Raw genomic sequence first — 23,510 nt, 5'->3', positions numbered from 1 at the left:
AATACTGATACCATGCAAATGACCAGGTGAGATAAATATTTTTTGTTGTTCAGACACTTTATGACAAAAAATGCTCAGAAAAATTGGAAGATCTGAAAAATACTGATACCACATGAATGAGCAGGTGAGATTCTACATGAAGATTCAAGGTATCTTATTCAGGATATGTCATAACAATGCTTGTGATTGATGATTTAAAAAAAAAGAGAAGAAATTTCACAGTCTTCCTAAAAATGCATTCAGTTATATTTATGATACTACAACAACTACAACAACTACTACTACTACAAACTTTAAACATGAAGCTTGGAGGATTTTCATATCTAGTTTTGCACTATCTGTTTCAAAAGACAGAGAACAGATTGAATCAATCAACAAAGTGTTCTGAGATTCCATAAATACTTTTTCTTGTCCATGATATTCATATTGTTTGATTTATTTAATTATAAAATTCACCTTTAAAAAACCAAACAAACAAACAAACACAGCCAGGTACCCTGAAATTTCAATGTCACACTAAACTGATTGACACAAAGTGTTGAAACCAACAAATAAATGCAAGCTCAACTGCAATAAAATCTAGCTTTAAGCAACACTTTTATACCTAAAAAAAAAAAAAAAAAAAAAAAAATCAGGACATGGCTTTGTGAACATAGAAGGTATAAAAATAAGTATTCGCCATAATTTGATTCATGAGAAATAGATGACTAGATATGTACAAAAACAAGTTCAATGAACATGTATAAGTGACAAAGGACTTTAAAAACCCCAAAAAACCCCAAGACAACTGAAAAACATTTCCAAGACAACTGAAAACAAAAATGATTCAAGGGGGACAACCTAACTAGAAACATCAAAGACATGTTCAATGAAGACAAACATGTGATGAAGAATACTTTCATGGTATTATAAAAACATGCAAAAAACATTACCAATATATTTGCCAAAAACTGCCCCAAAGAACATAAAATATACATCATTTTAAAAAAAAGCACCACTCATAACACTCCTCATAGATTATAAGATTCTAAAACTGCACACATGAAAAAAATATTCATTTGGACGGTATCATGGATTCATGGATGATATACTGGACAATAATTTATAAGGACAGTACCACAGACAAAAATGAACTAACAATCAAGAGGATCACACTGAACCAAAGTCAGTTCATTAAAGCACCATAGTGGAAAAAAACACCACATTGAACTAACAGTTCTCACACACACAGTCCTCAAGATTTATGCTTCGTTAACCTCCGAGGTCCGCGACCTGCAGGACCTTTCGGCCTGGCAAAGGCTTGTCGGGCGACATTAACCTTGGGGTGGATTTCGTCGTAGATATTCTCCTCCGTCAGCTCGTTGGGGTCATCAACCTCCATCTGCAGCAGACGTGCGTAATAAACAGAGTTGCTCTTTAACTGATGGATTTGATATGGATACGTATCTTTCAGATCCATGATGGGAAAGATAGTGGTGGGGCAGGCTGTGATATTTTTGTGGCATTTATGAAAAAAAACAGGAAGTTTTGATAAGTTTTTTTTTCTCTTCTAAATCTGTTTTCAGCATTTGCATTGAATCTGTATTGTATTTTTGTATATTGTATGTATTGTAATGTATTGCAATGCATTGCACTGTATTGCATTGAATGTTGTTAAATTGTATTGTCTTGTATTATTGCATTGTATTCTATTATACTCTATTGTGAGTCAACTGTACATAATTTGTCTTTAAAATCTGCATTGTATTTGCACTGCACTGCACTGCACTGCATTGTATTGTATTGTATTGTATTGTATTGTATTGTATTGTGTTGTGTTGTGTTGTGTTGTATTGTATTGTCACAACATATTTCCCTAAACAAAACCTTGAAGCCTTGATTCCTAGTCAAGAGTTTTATTCATTGAGCCACCACTCCTGTGTTTAGCCACTGAAGTCAATGAATCAGTGTGTAATGTATGAGTTATGATGGCGAAAATAATTAAGTGAGAGTCTTGGCAAGGGGAGAGAATGTGAGTGTGTGTGTGTGTGTGTGTGTGTGTGTGTGTGTGTACCTGCTTCCCAGTTTTATGTGTCTAAGGTATAATAATAATGATAAAAAAAAAAAATACTACTTCTACAAATACTAATCATCATCATCCCATTAAAAAAAAAAAAAATCACCCAAAACAACAGTAACAAAAGACCCCTGACTCCCCCAACGCATGAACCCCTTTCCCAAAGATACAATAACAAATCCTGCCCAGTATATGACAGTAGTCCTTGAGTGCCAGAAGAAATCATCATCGCCTATTGTCCATCCAGAGTACATCTTGATCACCAGGTGAAATCATCATAGCTTACTGTCCACCCAGAGTACATCTTGATCACCAGGTGAAATCATCATCGCCTATTGTCCATCCAGAGTACATCTTGATCACCAGGTGAAATCATCATCGCTTACTGTCCACCCAGAGTACCTCTTGATCACCAGGTGAAATCCTCATCGCTTACTGTCCACCCAGAGTACATCTTGATTGGCAGGTGAAATCATCATAGCTTACTGTCCACCCAGAGTACATCTTGATCACCAGTGAAATCATTATCGCTTACTGTCCACCCAGAGTACATCTTGATTGGCAGGTGAAATCATCATCGCTTACTGTCCACCCAGAGTACATCTTGATCACCAGGTGAAATCATTATCACTTACTGTCCATCCAGAGTACATCTTGATCACCAGGTGAAATCATCATCGCTTACTGTCCACCCAGAGTACCTCTTGAACACCAGGTGAAATCATCATCGCTTACTGTCCACCCAGAGTACCTCTTGATCACCAGGTGAAATCATCATCGCTTACTGTCCACCCAGAGTACCTCTTGATCACCAGGTGAAATCATTATAGCTTACTGTCCACCCAGAGTACATCTTGATCATCAGGTGAAATCATCATCGCTTACTGTCCACCCAGAGTACATCTTGATCACCAGGTGAAATCATTATCGCTTCCTGTCCACTGGAGTACAGTTTGATCACCAGGTGAAATCATTATTGCTTGTTGTCCACTTTGAGTACAGCTTGATTGGCATGTGAAATCATCATCACTTATTGTCCACCCCAACTACAGCAACCTCTCCCAAAGATAAACTTGCATCTTTTACCCTTTTAAGCGACATACCCAGCAAATCAACAGGATACCACTCTCTCTCCAACAAACTCCTACCTACCTTCTTGGCAAGAGGAATGCCTAAATGAATCTGGATGTGGTCAACCAAGGGGGACTTGCAACTTGAGTAGAGCATTCTCTCCTTTATTGAGCACTTGTAGCCAGGCATAGAGTAGATGAAAACTGTAAAACATAGAAGCCAGGTGCCAGTTGTATTGCTTGGTTCTTCTTCTTTTCTGCGTTCACTCGTATGCACATGAGTTGGCTTTTACGTGTATGACCGTTTTTACCCCGCCATGTAGGCAGCCATACTCCGTTTTCAGGGGTGTGCATGCTGGGTATGTTCTTGTTTCCATAACCCACCGAACGCTGACATGGATTACAGGATCTTTAACGTGTGTATTTGATCTTCTGCTTGCATATACACACGAAGGGGGTTCAGGCACTAGCAGGTCTGCACATATGTTGACCTGGGAGATTGTAAAAATCTCCACCCTTTACCCACCAGGCGCCGTCACCGTGATTCGAACCCGGGACCCTCAGATCAAAAGTCCAACGCTTTAACCATTCGGCTATGGTGCCCGTCCATTGCTCGGTTCTAACTTTTTGACAGTTACACGTGACTAAATGTCTACATTGACCGAACTGTGCCACTGGTCAGTTCCATACTACACACAGTTAGTAGCGGGTTACGACCATACTAGGCTCTTCCATCCGAGCAATGCAACTGGCTCCAGGACTCTTTCATAAACCAAAACATAAACAAATAATACTTGTACTTATGTATGTATGAAAGTATTATGTCATCATGACCTGGCTTCGCTGACGAAGATCTAGGAAGGGCGTTGTCCACGTCTGATGCAGGCACGCTCATGGCTGACAAGGCCAATGCGGGAAAAGCAGAGTCGGCCGCAGCGGTTGCAAGGGAAAGTCTGGTCTGGGTTCGCGGCTGCAGCGTCGTGGTTCTTCCTCCTTCTGCGTTTGTCCTCAAGGCTGGCCCTGCGGTTGTTTTCGAAGGAGGAGACAGCTTGGTAGATGGTGCGTCGCCAGGTCTCTCGATCAGCGGCTACTGCGGACCACTGGCGATGGTCAATGTGACAGGCACCGAGAGCTTTCTTCAAGGAGTCTTTGTATCTCTTCTTGGGTGCTCCTCTGTCACGGTGGCCAGTGGACAGTTCGCCATACAGCGCGATCTTGGGCAGACGGTGGTCCTCCATCCTGGACACGTGCCCTGCCCAACGTAGCTGGGTCTTTAGCAGCACTGCCTCGATGCTGATAGTCTTTGCCTGCTCCAGGACCTCGACATTTGTGATGTAGTCACTCCAGTGGATGCTGAGGATGGTGCGAAGGCAGCGCTGGTGGAAGCGATCAAGCAGTCGTATGTGGTGCCGGTAGGTGACCCAGGTTTCGGAGCCATACAACAAGGTGGGCAGTACAACAGCTCTGTACACGCTGATCTTTGTGTCTTTCTTCAGGTGTTTGTTGTTCCACACTCTCTTGTACAGCCTGCCGAATGCGCTGTTTGCCTTTGCAAGTCTGTTGTCGATCTTGGCGTCAGACGAGATGGTGCAGCCTAGGTAGCTGAACTGGTGGACCGACTTCAGCTCTGTCTCACCGATGTTGATGTGAGGAGCGTGGAATTCTTCCTGTGGGGCAGGCTGGTGGAGAACTTCCGTCTTTTTCAGACTGACTTCTAGGCCGAAGAGCTGCGCAGCCTCTGCGAAGCAGGACGTTATACGCTGCAGGGCCGCTTCTGTATGGGCGACGAGGGCAGCATCGTCGGCAAACAGAAGCTCTCTGATGAGTTGCTCCAGTGTCTTGGTGTGGGCCTGTAGCCGCCTCAGGTTGAATAGGCTGCCATCAGTGCGGTATCTGATGAAGATACCGTCGTCGTCGCCAAGATCTTCAGTGGCCTGTTGGAGCATCATGCTGAAGAAGATCGTGAAGAGGGTCGGCGCGAGGACACAACCTTGTTTCACTCCATTTCCAATTGGGAAGGGCTCCGAAAGGTCGTTGCTGTGTCTGACCTGTCCACGCTGTTCCTCATGTAGTTGGATGACCATGCTGAGGAATTTTGGGGGGCATCCTAGACGTTTCATGATCTCCCACAGACCTTTTCTGCTCACGGTGTCGAAAGCTTTCGTGAGATCGACGAATGTCGCATACAGTCCTTTGTTCTGTTCCCGACATTTTTCTTGTAGCTGTCTGAGAACGAAGACCATGTCAGTGGTGCCTCTGTTGGCTCTAAAGCCACACTGACTCTCTGGGAGATGTTCTTCGGCGATAGTAGGCACCAGCCGATTTAGGAGGACTCTGGCGAGGATCTTGCCTGCGATGGAGAGCAGAGTTATCCCCCTGTAGTTGGAGCAGTCCGACTTTTCTCCCTTGTTTTTATACAGGGTGATGATGACTGCGTCACGGAGGTCCTGTGGTAGTTTGCCTTGCTCCCAGCAGCAGACAAAGAGGTTGTGGAGTTTGGAGTGTAGTGCTGGGCCTCCATTCTTCCACACCTCCGGCGGAATTCCGTCAACCCCTGCTGCCTTGCCACATTTCAGCTGTTCAATGGCCTTGACAGTCTCTTCTAGGGTTGGTAGCTCGTCCAGTTGTAATTTCACTGGCTGTTGTGGGATGCGGAGAATTGCCGAGTCTTGAACCGTGCGGTTGGCGCTGAAGAGGGCCTGGAAATGTTCCGACCACCTGTTCAGGATCGACGTCTTGTCTGTGAAGAGCGCCTGGCCGTCTGCGCTGCGCAAAGGACTCTGGACCTGGTATGAGGGACCGTACACCGCCTTCAAGGCTTCGTATAAGCCCCGGTAGTCACCAGTGTCTGCACAAAGCTGAGCCCTCTCTGCCAGGTTGGTCCACCACCCATTTTGAATCTCACGAAGCTTGCGCTGGAGGTTGCTGCATATGAGCCGGAAGGTTGCTTTCTTCACCGGACAAGACGGTTGTGCAAGGTGAGCCTGGTGGGCTGATCTCTTCTTCGCCAGCAATTCTTGGATCTCCTGGTTGTTTTCGTCAAACCAGTCCTTGTTCTTTTTCGACGAGAACCCTAGGACTTCTTCAGAGGACTGCAGGATGGCTGATTTCAGCTGTGCCCATAGTGCTTCTGGAGAGGGGTCTGTGGGGCAACTGGGGTCTTCAAGTTTGTCCTGAAGCTTCGCCTGGAATTCAGCTTTCACTTCAGCTGACTGAAAGTTGCCGACCTGGAATTTCTTCCTAGGAGCTCCTCCTTTCTTTGGTTTGGGCTTGAAGTGGAGCCTGAGCTTGCTGCGGACGAGGCGGTGGTCAGTATGACACTCCGCGCTGGGCATCACTCGGGTGTGTAGGACGTCTCGTATGTCTCTCTGGCGCATCAGGATGTAATCAATGAGGTGCCAATGTTTGGACCGAGGATGCATCCACGTTGTCTTCAGGCTGTCCTTCTGCTGGAAAATGGTGTTGGTGATGGTAAACTGCTGCTCTGCACAGAACTCGAGAAGAAGGCGCCCATTGTCGTTGCAATTACCAACGCCATGCTTGCCAAGGACTCCTTTCCAGGCTTCTGAATCTTGGCCAACTCTGGCATTGAAGTCGCCAAGGATGATGACCTTGTCGTCAGCAGGGGTGTTCTGAACGAGGTTGCGCAGAACAGTGTAAAACTTGACCTTTTCTGTGGGGTCCGCTTGGAGGGTTGGAGCGTACACGCTGAACAGAGTGGCATGCTGTTTGTTCCGTAGTGGGAGGCGCATGGACATAATTCGGTCTGAGTGTCCTGTTGGCAGGTTTTCAAGCTTGGAGGCAATGGTGCTCCTGACCATAAAGCCTACGCCATAAAGGCGTCTCTCGGTCTCTGGCTTGCCTGACCAGTAGAGGGTGTACCCAGCGCCGTGTTCCTGGAGGCTGCCTTTCCCTGCAAAGCGGACTTCGCTGACGGCAGCAATGTCAATGTTCAGTCTCTGAAGTTCGTGTGCGACTAGAGCGGAACGCCTTTCTGGGTGGTTGCTGTCTGCAGAGTCACGCATGGTTCGGATGTTCCAGCATGCTACCTGTAGTCCTTTTGCACCTAATTGTGAGGCAGGTGCCGGCCTTTTCTTCTCTACTGTTGTTCGACCGCGTTTGGAGATGCCCGTTGACCGCGGCTAGCCAACTGGGGGGTATGGAGATGAGCATTTGTTTGGACCACCTTTTCTAGGCCCCTCTCCGTGTGGAGCAAGCAGTGCTGTCCCTAGAAAAGGCTGCTTGGTCGTTCAGGGTGCTGCCGAGTGATGCTGTCACCTCCGGGTCAACAATCAGGCGACCAATATCCTGAACCGCCTGCATGCAGGATTGGAACTGCGGCTTCCAGTGACATCTTCCACCTGCCGTTTTCGCCCCTTTCCCATCGCTACAGGGCTTGGAATAGTTGGTGGCGCGGACGTGGACGTGTCCTTCAAGCCTGCGCAATGGAATTTTTAGGTGGAGTGCAGTGTGCGCAGTACTGGCCCCACCCTTTACACCCGTGGTTCATCTGCCATAGCCTAGCAAGCTGGGACGGTGACAGTGAGGTCCTCAGGTCGTAGGTTTTATATCAGACTGTCCTTGTCCTAGCCTCTGGCTCAAAAACCTTCCTCGGAGGCACGGGGGCGCGGCTACTGAAAGTCGGGACATGGCCATGGACCCAGGGTCAATGCATGTCGAGACTGTCCTGCATTCCTTAGCACTTCATGGGTTTTACTTCAGACTTTTCCTTGTCTTAGATGGACTGCCTTCCCGGGCTGTCGAGCTCCATCTGCCCGCATGTGACAGGTAGCACAGGGTTACATGGTACCTGTGGCAGGTAGAGACCTGACCTGACTGTAGAAAGTATTATGTGTATACTGTATAAAACACAAACAAATAGTATTTGTACCTATGCCTACATTGAAGAATCACACATATACTGTTTGTTTGTGTGTATGTATTTATGTGTGTGTACGATTTTGTATGCATGTTTGCAAGTGTGTATGGAAAATATCCATCCATGTACTTTTATTACAATACGATATTGTAATTTAGCTGTGTAATATGTTTTCATGTTAAAGGCATTGTCAGAAGTGAGTCTGAAAATAAACGGATCGATTTTAGCAAGAGAGAGAGAGAAAAAAAAACAAAAACAAATAAAAGAATGAAAAAAAAAGAAAAGAAGAAAAGAAATACTTTCAAAGTGTAGAACACAAACACACACGCATGCACACACACACACATACATATACATACACACACACACACAAATGAACATCCCCAAAATCAAACAACAACAACACCACCCACATACCAGGACTCTCCATGTAGTCGCCCTCGTGCGTGTGTTTGAACCAGAAGAGGTGATACCTTGCAGCGTCTGTGGGCACCTGGGAGGCCAGCTCACTGACTCCGATGGAGGATGACTTGGCCAGGTTCACCACCTCCCCCACCAAGTCTAAACACTGACAGAACACAGACAGCATGCTGAGATGATCACAGGCTCAAAGCACATTATTGTGTCTTGTCTTGTCTTGTCTTGTCGTGTCATGTTGTGTTGTATTGTATTGTAGTGGACTGTGCACTGCACTGCACAAAGCACATTATTGTGCCTTGTCTTGTCTTGTCTTGTCGTGTCGTGTTGTGTTGTATTGTATTGTAGTGGACTGTGCACTGCACTGCACAAAGCACATTATTGTACCTTGTCTTGTCTTGTCGTGTCGTGTCGTGTTGTATTGTAGTGGACTGTGCACTGCACTGCACAAAGCACATTATTGTATTGTATTGTATTGTATTGTACTGTACTGTACTGTATTGTATTGTACTGTACCATACTGTACAGTTTTTCGGATGATAACCAAATTTACAAGTCTGGTCAAATCTCTCATCATTCTGAGATTATGACCTCCACTCAACAATGTATAGCTGACATAAAATTGTGGATGACAAGCAACAAATTACCGTTGTATGACGAAAAAACAGAAATGATTTTATCTTGCTCCTAAACGTTTGCTAAATTCTGTTTCACTTCCCCAAGCTGTTCAGTTAAATGAGTGTAATGTTCCAACTTCAAAAATTGTTTGCAACCTTGGTGTTTACTTGGACCAGACTCTATCTTTGGAATGGCAGATTTCCTCGATCTGTCTGGTATGTTACCTCGAGTTACGTAGAACAGGCTCTGTCTCAGGATGCAACAAAAACCCTTGTCTGTTCCCTGGTCCTATCTAGGCTTGACGACTGTAATTCTTTGCTCGCTGGATGCCCCAACTACTTGTTATCCAGACTTCAGAGAATCCAAAACCATGCTGCACGGCTCATGTTCCGCTCTCCCAAATCTGCTCATATTACTCCTCTCCTTCACTCCCTCCACAGGCTACCTACTGAGAAAAGAATAGATTACAAACTCTCTCTCCTATGTTACAAATTTATGATTGGCATGTCTCCTTACTTTTCTGAGCTTCTGCATTACTACTCTCCATCTCGCTAGCTCTGGTCATCAGGTGATGACCGTCTCTTAAAAATTCCCTCCTACAGAACCAGATAATATGGAAAATGCATTTTCTTTCCAGGCTTCTTCCGCATGGAACTCACTCCCGTTTCCTGTCCGTCATGCTGTTTCTTGCCCTTCTTTCAAAACCTCTTTGTAAACCCATTTATTTCCAGCCATTCAAATCAGTGAATAACTCTTTGTCTTCACTTTTATGTTTTAATAAAATCATTTTTCATTTATTTATCTATTAAAAAAAAACAACTTCTATATTTTTACTTTTTTTAAATGTACACATGTTCTTATGCCCTGAACGATCGGGATGTGTGTGCACGCGCGTGTGTGTGTCTACATTTTTGTGTTAGTGGGTGTGTATTTGTGGGATGGAGTTGGAATGGAATGATTTGTGTGTGCGGATGTATTTGTGTGTGTTTTTAGTATGCATGCGCCATTGCATTAAAATTTTTTTTTTTATTGTAAACGCCCAGGGCTTTTTGTATCATTAGACTGGGCGTACCAAATGTCCTTTTATTATTGTTATTGTATTGTATTATATTGTATTGCACTGTATTGCATTGCACTGAATTGCAATGTACTGTATTGCACAGCACAGCATTCCACTACAATGCACTTCTGAAGGCAAATGACTATAAAAAAAGAAAAAAAAAAAAGAAAAAAAAAGAGAAACCACTCACCAACTGAACATAGGAGCATTCCTTATTTTGGAACTTGACCAACTCTGCCTGGAGTTCATCTGACAAAGGAAAAGCGACGCCCTGCATTGTTTGGGAACGGCTGTCCAAGTTGATGTGTGCGTTCACCTGAAAGCATGGTCACCACCATAAAATGCAACCACCCCCATGTAAAAAATACCACTGAGCATCTAACTAAATTCAAAAGGCAGTGAAAGGACTGATCTTTGAAAATTTTTTAAAATTTTTTATACTAAATCTTAAACATGCTATACACTATCCCCCTGTTGTGTGATCAGCTGAACATTATTTATTCATGGCTTTAGGATATGGTTGTATAACAGCAAGAGGCAAACACACTACTGAACAGCAACATTTTGGGGGATTTTACCTGGAGAAATAAGATGTTTGAGAAGGTATCCAGCTTCATTCCCTCCATTCAGAAGATACAGTACACATACAATGAAGTATTTTGGGGTGAATAAAACACACACACACAAGAATATATGTTTCCTACGAGTTTTTAACCTGAGACTTTCATAATATGTAGCATGGCTGGCATGCTGTAGTTGTCAGGTGTACAGGTGATTAGGTGTGTATGTATGTGAGTAGATGAGTATGTGTTGCACGAAATGAACATTCGCTTTTCTGATATTTCAGTCTGAATGACAATGCCAACATTAATTTTATCAATGAAGATACTGTGATGCATATGTCAATGAATGGTCATGTTTTAAAGCGACTGCGATTTATGTTTTCAACATTGTGTGTACTTAAGCCAAAAGACAAATTTTTGTGAGCTTATCGACAATGAAGATTATCTCATTGTGTCTTTATCTTGATAATGTACATAGAGACACTGCTGCTAGGAGAGGAGTGGTTGGGTGGGGGTGGAACAGCAGTCTTTATTTTGATTTTGAACATTTAAAAAAAAACAACTATTTATTTTCATACCTCATTCTGTTTGATAAGTTGCAGTTCCTCCTCTGCCATGGTGAGTGGAGCTGGGGCCATCTGAGCCTGTATGTGCTTCTGGTATCCTGTGTAACTTACGTCCTCCTGAACACACCAAACACATCATAGTTTCCACTGCAATCATTCTCCCTGAACACACTATACACACCATAGTTTCCACTGCAATCATTCTCCCTGAACACACCATAGTTTCCACTGCAATCATTCTCCCTGAACAGACCAAACACATCATAGTTTCCACTGTAATCATTCTCTCTGAACACACCAAACACATCATAGTTTCCACTGCAATCATTCTCTCTGAACACACCAAACACATCATAGTTTCCACTGCAATCATTCTCCCTGAACACACCAAATACATAGTAGTTTCTACTGCAATCATTCTCTCTGAACAAACCAAACACATCGTAGTTTCCACTGCAATCATTCTCTCTGAACACACTATACACACCATAGTTTCCACTGCAATCATTCTCTCTGAACACACTATACACACCATAGTTTCCACTGCAATCATTCTCTCTGAACACACCAAACACACCATAGTTTCCACTGCAATCATTCTCCCTGAACACACCAAACACATCGTAGTTTCCACTGCAATCATTCTCTCTGAACACACTATACACACCATAGTTTCCACTGCAATCATTCTCTCTGAACACACTATACACACCATAGACAAAAAACTTAAGTTTAGAAAAACCTTTTTGGTGGTAGTTGAAACAAAGAGGATTCAACTACCACCAAAAAGGTTTTTATAAACTTTAGTTTTTTGTCTTTTTAAGAATCCTGCAGTCATTTTTGTCTTCTTCCCTATACACACCATAGTTTCCACTGCAATTATTCTCCCTGAACACACCATAGTTTCCACTGCAATTATTCTCCCTGAACACACCATAGTTTCCACTTCAATCATTCTCCCTGACACACCAAACACATCATAGTTTCCACTGCAATCATTCTCCCTGAACACACCAAACACACCATAGTTTCCACTGCAATCATTCTCCCTGAACACACCATAGTTTCCACTGCAATCATTCTCCCTGAACACACCATAGTTTCCACTGCAATCATTCTCCCTGAACACACCATAGTTTCCACTGCTATCATTCTCCCTGAACACACCAAACACACCATAGTTTCCACTGCTATCATTCTCTCTGAACACACCATAGTTTCCACTGCTATCATTCTCCCTGAACACACCATAGTTTCCACTGCTATCATTCTCCCTGAACACACCATAGTTTCCACTCCCTGAACACACCATAGTTTCCACTGCAATCATTCTCCCTGAACACACCATAGTTTCCACTGCTATCATTCTCTCTGAACACACCATAGTTTCCACTGCAATTATTCTCCCTGAACACACCATAGTTTCCACTGCAATCATTCTCCCTGAACACACCATAGTTTCCACTTCAATCATTCTCCCTGAACACACCAAACACACCATAGTTCCCACTACAATCATTCTCCCTGAACACTCCAAACACACCATAGGTTCCACTGCAATTATTCTCCCTGAACACACCATAGTTTCCACTGCAATCATTCTCCCTGAACACACCAAACACACCATAGTTTCAACTACAACCATTATGCAACAGCCTTTTTTAAACACAGCAAATGTAATGCGACAACCTGTACACATCAAATACAACACATTTTCCGCTACAATCAACTTATCAAGCCTTTTTCAACACAGCAAGTATAAGGCAATATACACAGAAAATATAGCACATACAATGCAATGCAATGCAATACAATTTTTGTGGATTGACGGCCTAGAGGTAACGCGTCCGCCTAGGAAGTGAGAGAATCTGAGCGCGCTGGTTTGAATCACAGCTCAGCTGCCAATATTTTCTCCCCCTCCACTAGACCTTGAGTGGTGGTCTGGACGCTAGTCGTTCGGATGAGACGATAAACTGAGGTCCCATGTGCAGCATGCACTTAGCGCACGTAAAACAATCCATGGCAACAAATGGTTTGTTCCTGGCAAAATTCTGTAGAAAAATCCACTTTGATAGGAAAAACAAATAAATCTGCATGCAGGAAAAAATACAAAAAAATGGGTGGCGCTGTAGTGTAGCAACGCGCTCTCCCAGGGGAGAGCAGCCCGAATTTCACACAGAGAAATCTGTTGTGATAAAAAGAAATACAAATACAAATCTATAGCATAGATAGCAACAACAACAACAAAAGAAAAGGAAAAGAAAAAAGCCAGAACAATATTCACCATTTGGGATGGGAACATTGACATGCTGTGAGTACAGTACTATTTGTTATCTTGAAAGTGCTTTCACTCTTCACCAGCTGTCAACCTTCTTCAATGAACAGTTAACAGTGGATTTCACTCTGAACTTGTTCACTGTAAAATCTTGAGCCTTTCTTCTGGCAGAAAACAAAGGAAAAAAGTTAAAAAAAACCCCCAAAAAACCAAACAAACAAAAAATAAAAACAAAACAATTAAACAACAGAAACAAACAAAACAAAAAAAACCCTGCAGGAATCAACTCTTGTGCTTTGTAAAATGTCAGACCTTACTTTTGGCAGAAAAGAAAGGAAAGAAAAATGATTAAAAAGCAAAAACAAATACAAACAACAAACAACAACAACAACAAACCAAACACAACACCCTTACCGTGGCAGTGCCAAACAGTTCCTCTTTAATCTCTCCACCACCAAACTCTGTCTTCAGAGTCGCCCTTGTGGCAGCATACAACATTTTGTCCCGAACCTGTCAAACGCAATGCTGTACTTTCAGTTTCAGTTTCTTGTGGAGGCATCACTGTGTTTGGACAAATCCAGCTGCCTAGCTAGCAGCATAACCCAACACCCTTTGTCAGGTCTTGGGTGCACGCATATACATTTGTGTACCTATCAAAGTGGATTTCTTCTACAGAATTTTAAGTAAGAGGACAACACTTTTGTTGCCATGGGTTCTTTTTTAGTGCGCTAAATGTATGCTGCACTTGGTATCTTGGTTCACTGTCACATCTGAACAACTGGATGCTCAGTTTGATTTTCCAGTCAAACTTGGGAGAATTCGAACCCAGTCCCTCACAGATAAGCGTCGTCATCATTCTTCCACCTTCCCCCCTTCCATACTGTTATACTTACATTACTGTTAACTACCTTGTAAGTGCCCACCCCCTGTCTGCATAAATTTCACCCTGCAAGTACAAATGGGGGTGGGCATTTAATGGGTACTTTAACCTTTGTGGGAGTCCATTCTTTTACTTATACCACATAGCAATGACAGGGCTGGGAGTAAGAACAGAACAGCTACTGAAACAAGATACTGCATCATGGAGTAACCGTCCTTTTTACATGATCCTCGACTTTGACTAAAGTCTCCTATGGCAGTGAACTGTTGAGTCGACTGAGGTTGCCTTTGGTGGTGAAAGAGTTAACTCTCTCCATACGAACGGTGAAAGAGACGACGTTAACAGCGTTTCACCCCAGTTACCATCATCAAATTATTGCAAGCGGAAGGCTCTTATACTGAAGAGGTGAATGTTGACAAAGAATACCACAATTCTGATGACGGAAGCTAAAGGTTGGGTCATTCAGACACCCACTGGACATCCGAGGGGTTTGTGTAGAGGAGAAGAGAGGACTGGCCATACTGAGTGAGTTAAAAAATGGAACCAACCTGTGAGAAGTCTGGGGACCAGGAGATAAAGAGCCACTCATAGCCCAGGTTGTTCTGACTGTCGTAACGAAGGAAGATGTAACATGGCATGGCTTCCTCCAGCAGGGGCAGAACCATTTGCTCATAATGTGCACGCAGTCAAGGATACAGTGACGCATTATATGAACAAGGCTGGGTCAAAGTCAAAATGTTTTAACTGATAGGCCTGTGATCGATAGGAACAGGGAAAATAAACCTCGCGAAACAATCTGATAAAGTTTACCACTGACACACACAGACAAACACGTACAGACAGGTGAATCAGGGTTATTACACTGATTAACTTTGCTTACACATCTGAGCACCTAGATATCACAAACACATTCATACAGACAACTGAATCAACGTCATTATAAAGGCTCACTTTGCTTACACATGTGAGCCCCAAAATATTACAATATCATCTACTTTACATTTTACCGAGATACTGTGCTTTTGAGCTAAATACTGATATGGACTTGTGCAGTCAGCTGAACTATTAGCTTCAATCAATGTCAAAACTAATTATTCATAAATGCAAAAACACTGAAAAATGTGTAATCACTCAAGCATTCCTACTGCTAGGATGCAATAAAGTATGAACAATGGAAGTATGGTAACCTGGGCAGCAATATTTAATAGTGGTGGCATAAAAGTCTGTGTACGTAAGATATCTATATCAAAGTTGAATTCAACAAGCGCTACCTTCCTTTTTCATCAGATTTCTTTCAAAATTACAATGTACAACAAGCAACACACCTATGCTGCAATTTACCACCAAAACTGTCAAGAGTTGAGTGTGTTATGTGCCCCCATGGGAAGACTGGGAACACACAGTTAAGTGTCTCCCATTGCACAAAGAACACAAAGGTACACACATGCAAACATACATACACACACACATACAAATTCATTTGCTGTCATTCCAACCTCCATCATTTCACCCTCTTCTTCAGTTTCAGTAGTTTCAGTTTCAGTAGCTCAAGGAGGCGTCACTGCGTTCGGACAAATCCATATACGCTACACCACATCTGCCAAGCAGATGCCTGACCTGCAGCGTAACCCAACGCGCTTTGTCAGGCCTTGAGAACAAGCACAATGCACATACTCATACAGATGAATGCACATTAAGACAGCAATTGGCCTAAGGCACACAGCAACAAAAATCAACAGAAAAAAAGAGCAAAACTAATTATACCGATGAATGCTGAAGCCACTTGCAGCAAATTGTCCACATCTGTTTCCTTTTGAGATAGCGTTTCCTTTCATGTTTTTCTTACCTCTTCAACATAAATTGTATTGATAAGTTATTGTGTGGCATATTTCTATGAATACTCATGTTCTAAAAGTGATTGTGCTTCATATCTTTACTGTTTGATGTATTCGAGGTGAAAAACAAATTTCTGTAAATTTACAGACAATAAAGTGGTATCTTATATCTGATGATCCTCAGAAACAGAAAGGATATCTTGTTCAAAGCTCCCTTCTGGATGTACACTGGTCGAGAGCTCCAACTTTTCTGGAAAAAAAAAAGACAAAACATTTTCATCAATATAGAAAGAAATCAAGAAGAATGACAAAAGACCTGATTGTAGAACATGCTACACATGAGCAAATTCCATGAACAATATTCATGAACGGACTTATTGGTCCAATGTGCTGAAAATGTGAGACTGGTTATTATAGTCCTTTTCATTGTTAGAACAGCTTAGGTCACATAATTAAGGCACTTAAACTTAGCAACTGTGTTTTCAATATTCAGACGATTCAGAGATTGATCTATGTATGTGCATGCATGCATATATATCATGCATGCCTGTATTATTATTATTATTTTTTGTGTGTGTGTGCGCGCATGGGTGCGTGTCTGTGTGTGTGTGTGTGTGTGTGTGTGTGTGTGTGTGTGTGTGTGTGTGTGCATGCATGTGAGTGTGTATTTTGTAGTCAGTGAGTATGTATATTTCTGTCTGCATGCTGGAGAATTTTGACCTAAGCTGTTCTAACAATGAAAAGGACTATAATAACCAGTCTCACATTTTCAGCACATTAGACCAATAAGTCAGTTCATGAAAATTACATACCATCCTTGATGCAAATTTTTATCAGTCTCCATGATCCATCTTTTGCTGAGGCAAAGAAATTCTTCAGATCATCAGATGCTGAAACAAATGTTATATTAAGTTTAAAAACATGCCATGCACAACATTCTGAATGCATAATCAACTGTCAACTGCAATTCAAATGAAAAAATGTTCTGTTTTCCCGTTCAAACAAGTTTAATTCAATGTTCTTTCACAGAATCTTTTCACTTTTACTCTTTGGTTTGAGCTGAGAATAGTCTATCTGGATCAACTAAAACTTTAATTCATCATGGAATAGTCTTAATTAAACTAAAGGGAATTACTGCAACAAATTTGAGAAACTGGGGGCAGGTGCAGCAACTAAGTGGTTAAAGCACTGTCTGTCAATATAAGGGTCCTGGGTTAAAATTCTGGTTAGTCAGTGTCCAGGGAGTTACTGGTGGAGATTTTCAGTCTTCAATTTTTCAAATCTACAAAGTCAACAATGTGTACTAGTGCTTGAACACCTTTCGTGTGTAAATGCATGCATGTTAAAGATCCCCTAGTGACTAGTCCGTGTCACTTGTCATTGTATGGTTAGTTGCAGAAACAAGAACATACCCAAATTACACACCCCTGAAAAACGGAGTATGGCTGCCTATATATATTGTATGGTACTGAGTGAAGATGGTTATACACATACAAGCCCACTTGTACACTGTATACAAGTGAACAAGGGAGTTGCAGCCTAAAAACACATACTATGTCAATAGAAGAAGTAAAGTGGGTATTCAAATGCTGAAATAATTAATGAACACTGTATATAAATCATTTTATGACAGAGACCTGGAAGCATACATAACTGTGGCCATTCTGTCAGGACTTTCCTTTTGACACATACATATGCAAAATACAGATGACATTGGAACTTCATTCTGTTTCCAGATCATTTTAACCATTTTTAGAAGTGACCAAAAAAACAACTAAACAACCACTCCCCCCCCCCCACCTCCACCCCTAAAAAAACAGACATCACACTATAAATGCATTCTATTATGTGAGTGATGGGGTGTAAATATTACATCACCAATAGTCTACCTGAGGTAGACTGGGATTGGGTAAATCAGCATGCTGATGTTCATCACCATCAGTACATGGTATCTTACTCAGTAACTGGAAGAACCCATTCTGATGGAACTTTAGATGAAAGCTGTATGTGGAACTTACAAATGAAGAAAATTGAGTTTCTAGTTAAGTTTTAGAAGAATGTGCTGATAAAAAATCCCGAAAGACAGGTGTTGTTAAAGTATTTTAATCATTATTGTTCTGGGATGCTGCTGTTTCCAACTTGCGGCTAGCGACAGAATGACAACAATGGCCGCCAGGCCGTCAACTCGCTCTGATTGGATAGTATTTTTATGCCGCCAACTCGCTCTGATTGGATAGTATTTTTAACTTTGGGAACACCCTTTGGTTGTGGTCGGTGGTCTAAATATAGCATTCCACATGGGCGCAAAGAGTTATGGAATTATTTGTGGTATCGGTTCGTGGTCTCTGCTAATTACGTATACTTTTGTCTTTCTGCGCATCGCGTTGTCTTCATCTCCTCCGGCGTCACGGCATTTTACGCTCGAGAAAACAATTCCGTTGTGAATTTCGATCTGCTTTTCAACTTGTTGAAGCTTCTTTCAAGATGACCATGTTCCATGATAGAGGTAAGTGGATAGTGTTTATAACTCTTGATGATTTGGATTGAAAGTTTTTTTATAACTTGATTATTTTAGGTGGTTTTTAACTGCTGTAGGTATTTGGTATTTGTGTCAGCCATTGTTCATCCAGTCACTGTAAAAAATGAAAAATGAGTAAAAAAAAAGAATTAAAAAAAAAAGAAATTAAAAAATTAAAAAAAAAAAAAAAAAAAAAAAAAAAAATAAAGCAGTAGCAAATAGGTATATATACATATAAATGATTATCATGTACAAACTGTTCCACATATTTCTGACTTTCTCATTAGAAGAAATAAATTCATATTCTTAGAATTTTTAAATGGCCACATGTATGCTTTTGCTGTTACATCATGACACTTTATAGAAACAAAAAGAAACAAAAGTAACTATAATCATGACACTTTGTAAAAATTAGAAGAAAAAAACCATGTAACTATGCAATTTATACATAAATGATGAATCAGTTATTTTCTGTTTGTCTGATAATATTCAATCAGAAGTTTTTCTGTCTGTATTTCTTTATTCATATTATTGAAAGCCCATTCACACTGCAGCTGTTAACATGCAACACACATTGAACCATACTCAAAGCAGTGATTACAAATCAAACTGAAAAAATCCATGCTTGAAGTGTTTCTTCCTGACCGATTCAGTGATTGATTTAGGGGCATGTTGTGGTTTGATACTTTGGTTTTGTAAGTTTTAGAAAATAGCTCAATAATTATTAAAATGTGTGTAAGATGTGTGCCTACCCCAGAAAATGGGCTATGGCTGCATATTTTGTTGGTTAAAATGTTCTCACATGTAAAAGCCCATCTTATATAAGTGAAGGTGGGAGTTGCAGCCAGCATATGCTAAACAAGAAGAAGAAAATGTGTGACTGTGAGGTCAAAAGAAAAAGAAACATGAGAAAAGGAAATCCAGCTGCAGTAAATATAATTCCAAGCCAGACTACATGCAGTGTAAGGCAGACTGTTATTTTCTTTTACAAGCAAAGTTAGTAGTTTGCATGAGTCATTATGTAATTTCTACACACCAACAAAATCATAGGACAGGAGATTTGTACATGTGCTGAGTGCACCAAGCATATCAGTTTTCCCAAGTATCATATCAGGTGTGAACACTTAGGATGGTGACATACACTGACTTTTTCATTTAATGACATGCATGCAAAACTGTTATGGGAAAAAAAAAGAACACAGGTATACTTTCAGCCAGGTCTGTTTTAACATGTTTTAAAGACACTCACATTCCCCACTTCTCAATAATTCTTTCCTTATCAGATTTTTGTCAATATGATAATATTTTATTTTCTTCCATCTTTGGGTTCACATTTATGTCACATCATCACAAGAAATATTTTTATGAGTGATTCTATACCACATTGGTACAACTGAATTCTGAGATAATGTTCAAGATGGATTGTTCTTTTGATATCACAGGCGACTGTATTTAAACTAAATGAAGACATACATGAAACCACACGTACATACTTAAAAAGAAATCTTTTTGTCAAAAGTAATATGAAACTGTATAATCATGTGTGACTTGGATTACAAAAACAAAAACAAAACAAAACAAAAAAACACCTCAATTTTGTACACAGTAAATGCAAAAACTGATTCATTGTGTCAGAGAGATGTCACAATCTGAATCATTAATTTTTTTGCAGATTCCCTTGCAAGGAGGTTAGAGTACCCACAACATTTTGCCAGAGAGCAAAAGTGGTTTGAATCTGCCTTCCCGGTGCCAGGATATATTCCTGATGTTGACCAAGTCCACAATTTGGAAGCATTCAAGGACATCATATGGAACAGGCCTGCAAGGGAACTCATCAATGAGTATGGTATGTTACATTTATGTATCTATCCCAGTAGCTTTGTTAGTTTCTATGTGGACAGTATTTCATGTTAATAAAAAAAAATGTACTGTTTTCAATGAAAATTTGATATGTTGGTTACTTGTTTTGGCCATAAATTACCAAGAAGTCATGTATGTTTACCCTCCACTCCGACTGAATACAGTAGTTTTGGTTCCTCTCTGAATGATGTACATTCATTTCTGTACAGTTGTACTCATTGCTGAAATTCATTTCCTGTGTGTACTCACACACTGGCATGTATTGAATTTCATTATGGGATGTCAACATTCAAGTAACTCTCTCTCTCTCTCTCTCTCTCTCTCTCTCTCTCTCTCTCTATATATATATATATATATATATATATATATACATATATATATATATATATATATATATATATGTGTGTGTGTGTGTGTGTGTGTGTAGAAAGAAGTTGTGCAGTACTATGATCTTCACTTTTGGATAAGAATGTGAAACATGGTATTAGGTATGTTTGTTTTTTTTTCTTCTTCTAAGTTCTTTTATAGCGCTCTTGCTGAAGAGTTAAGGTTGACAGACATAGAGGAATGCAGGTCTAACAATTACACAAACTGATATGAAGTTTTATACAAATCCGAAAATGCAAGAAGTTACTATTATTTTTATTAACTTTATCAACATTATGAACATATGATTATGAATATATATATAAAAAAAAAGTTTTAAAGCAGTGTTAAGCATTTTCTTATCAATGCTGATTGTAATTCCCTTGAACCCCATGACTGGTTAGCTTAAAGGAGAAACATCCAGATTATCAGTTACATTTTCTAACCACTGATGCTGTGGGTTTTCCGACAAAGATGTTTTATTTTATTATTCTCACTATAAAGAAATTTGGTCTAAAAAAAACAACAACAAAAAATAAAAATAAAAACAAAAAACCCCCAACTTAATCTTGTGTGAATGTGTGTGCACAGGGAGCACTGTGGAGGAGATGGCCGTTTTATGAGGTGAAGGCCTTGGAGGATGGCTTTATTCCTCTCAGCTGCAATGGCTGGCAGACAGGGCCAACGAACAAGGCACACCTGCTCTGACGGTATGTGTGGGTGTGTCCACACCGGATAGTCTCCAGCGACTGGCAAGTAGGCACGATGTTACAGTAGAAAGACTGGTTTTGGTGACCAATGTTGGCAGGGTTCCTGGTCAGGGAGTCCAACGGTACAAAACTTTTGTTGGCTCTCCCAAACGACCAGGCAACCACTGGGTATTGGTCACCATGGACCTTACTGACCATCCTGTCATTATGTATTGTGATAGTTTGGGGTGGGAGGTTCCAGAAGACCTTCTGCAGTGGCTGGCTCCATACACAGGTGCCTTTGGAATAGAAAATCTGGATAAACCCAAAGTAATAGTTATGCATCCCCCCAGTCCTTCAGGCCACCAGCACAAATGTACAAAAAAATGCAGGAACTACCCCCTCCAGATCTGCAGCAATGTTTGTGGGGTGATTGCTGGTGTGTGTGCTGTGCTAGCTGCCACTGATGAGCCCTATTTCAGGAAATTAACTGGACCTAAGGCTGATGATGGCATCTTCCTGAAACACCCATCGAGGTACGAACGGTTTCTGAGAAGAGTCCTCATCAGGTGGTTCATGACCAAAGATCTTGATGTGTCCATAATGAAACAACATTTCCCACATGCAGACACTGACACATTAAATGGACTAAATGCAGCAAACAATCAGATACAATGTGACCACACCTACAACAGCAAGGACAGAACCACTGAATATAGTTTCCCACCAGACAGCCAGACACAAAGTGACCACACCTCTAACAGCAAGGACAGAACCACTGAATATAGTTCCCCAAAAGACAGCCAGACACAAAGTGACCACACTTCCAACAGCACGGACAGAACCACTGAATATAGTTCCCCAAAAGACAGCCAGACACAATGTGACCACACTTCCAACAGCACGGACAGAACCACTGAATATAGTTCCCCAAAAGACAGCCAGACACAATGTGACCACACCTCCAACAGCAAGGACAGATTAAGACGCAAAAGAAAAACAGAATCCTCATCTCACCAACCAAGCAAGCAACGTTTTCACATTAGAGATGATCAGACAGACACAAACACAATGGATACCCACTCTGGCAGCAGTCAGGCACAAGCCAGCACTGGGGATACAGAACAGAACAAACCAGAAAGCAGCATTTCACAGACCTCACATAACCACACTACATCTAGTTCTGAAAAAAACTCTCACTCAGCTCAGTCTTTCCCCTCTTTGAAAAAGAAATGGAATTGCCTTTACTGTGATAAAAATTATGGCTCAAAGGAAGGCTTGCGAAAACACAAACTAACAAACCACACAGTTGAGTATGCCAAACACAAAAGCAATCAGCCCACAAACTGTGTTTGTCAAGACTGCGAGGGGTTTTCCTGTGTTACAATTCAAGACCTCATACAACACTACCGCATTAAGCACAAAAAAGAAATGTCAATACAGACCAAAGAGTTCAATAATGAAACAGATTTTACTGAATGGAAAAGGAAGGTGGAGAAGGATTCCAAATCATTTTATACTCAAGCAAGTGGAACCCAGAAGGGAAAAGTTTTCTTATTAACACATTTTTATTGTCATCGTTCTGGCAAACCTGAACTAGTTAAAAATCGTATTAGGTCCATGAAATCACAAGGCTCCTGCAAGATAGGACATCGATGTACTTCATATATAACATGTCGTAAAAATTTAGAAACTGGAACTGTGACAGCTGAATTTTGCTTTGAGCACACAGGCCACTGTTTGAAACTGGCACATTTGAACATTTCTAGTGGTCTACGTGATTTTATTGTAGGTAAACTTACACAGGTTCATGATGCTAAAACTATTCTCGATGAAATAAGAGCTGACATAACACATA

The 23,510-nt window shown here is 41.3% G+C and overlaps 1 protein-coding gene across 1 annotated transcript in view; it reads right to left on the bottom strand.

Moving 5' to 3' along the window:
- Nucleotides 1-679: 679 nt before the first annotated feature.
- Nucleotides 680-23,510, bottom strand: part of LOC143299829 (twinfilin-1-like) — a 28,751-nt gene continuing 5,920 nt past the window's right edge. Inside the window, exons 2-10 of the mRNA XM_076613309.1 lie at nt 17,032-17,109; nt 16,419-16,469; nt 14,933-15,060; nt 13,919-14,014; nt 11,242-11,346; nt 10,291-10,416; nt 8,423-8,573; nt 3,209-3,330; nt 680-1,381 (exon numbers count right to left, since the gene is read on the bottom strand). Coding sequence (XP_076469424.1) covers nt 1,235-1,381; nt 3,209-3,330; nt 8,423-8,573; nt 10,291-10,416; nt 11,242-11,346; nt 13,919-14,014; nt 14,933-15,060; nt 16,419-16,469; nt 17,032-17,109 — 1,004 coding nt within the window. The 3' untranslated portion in view covers nt 680-1,234. The remainder of the gene's footprint in view (nt 1,382-3,208; nt 3,331-8,422; nt 8,574-10,290; nt 10,417-11,241; nt 11,347-13,918; nt 14,015-14,932; nt 15,061-16,418; nt 16,470-17,031; nt 17,110-23,510) is intronic.

Source organism: Babylonia areolata, chromosome 25, assembly GCF_041734735.1.
Source record: "Babylonia areolata isolate BAREFJ2019XMU chromosome 25, ASM4173473v1, whole genome shotgun sequence".
Lineage (NCBI taxonomy): Eukaryota > Metazoa > Mollusca > Gastropoda > Neogastropoda > Buccinidae > Babylonia > Babylonia areolata.
Note: the sequence above shows the minus strand (reverse complement) of the source record. Positions and strands in the feature narration are given on the sequence as shown.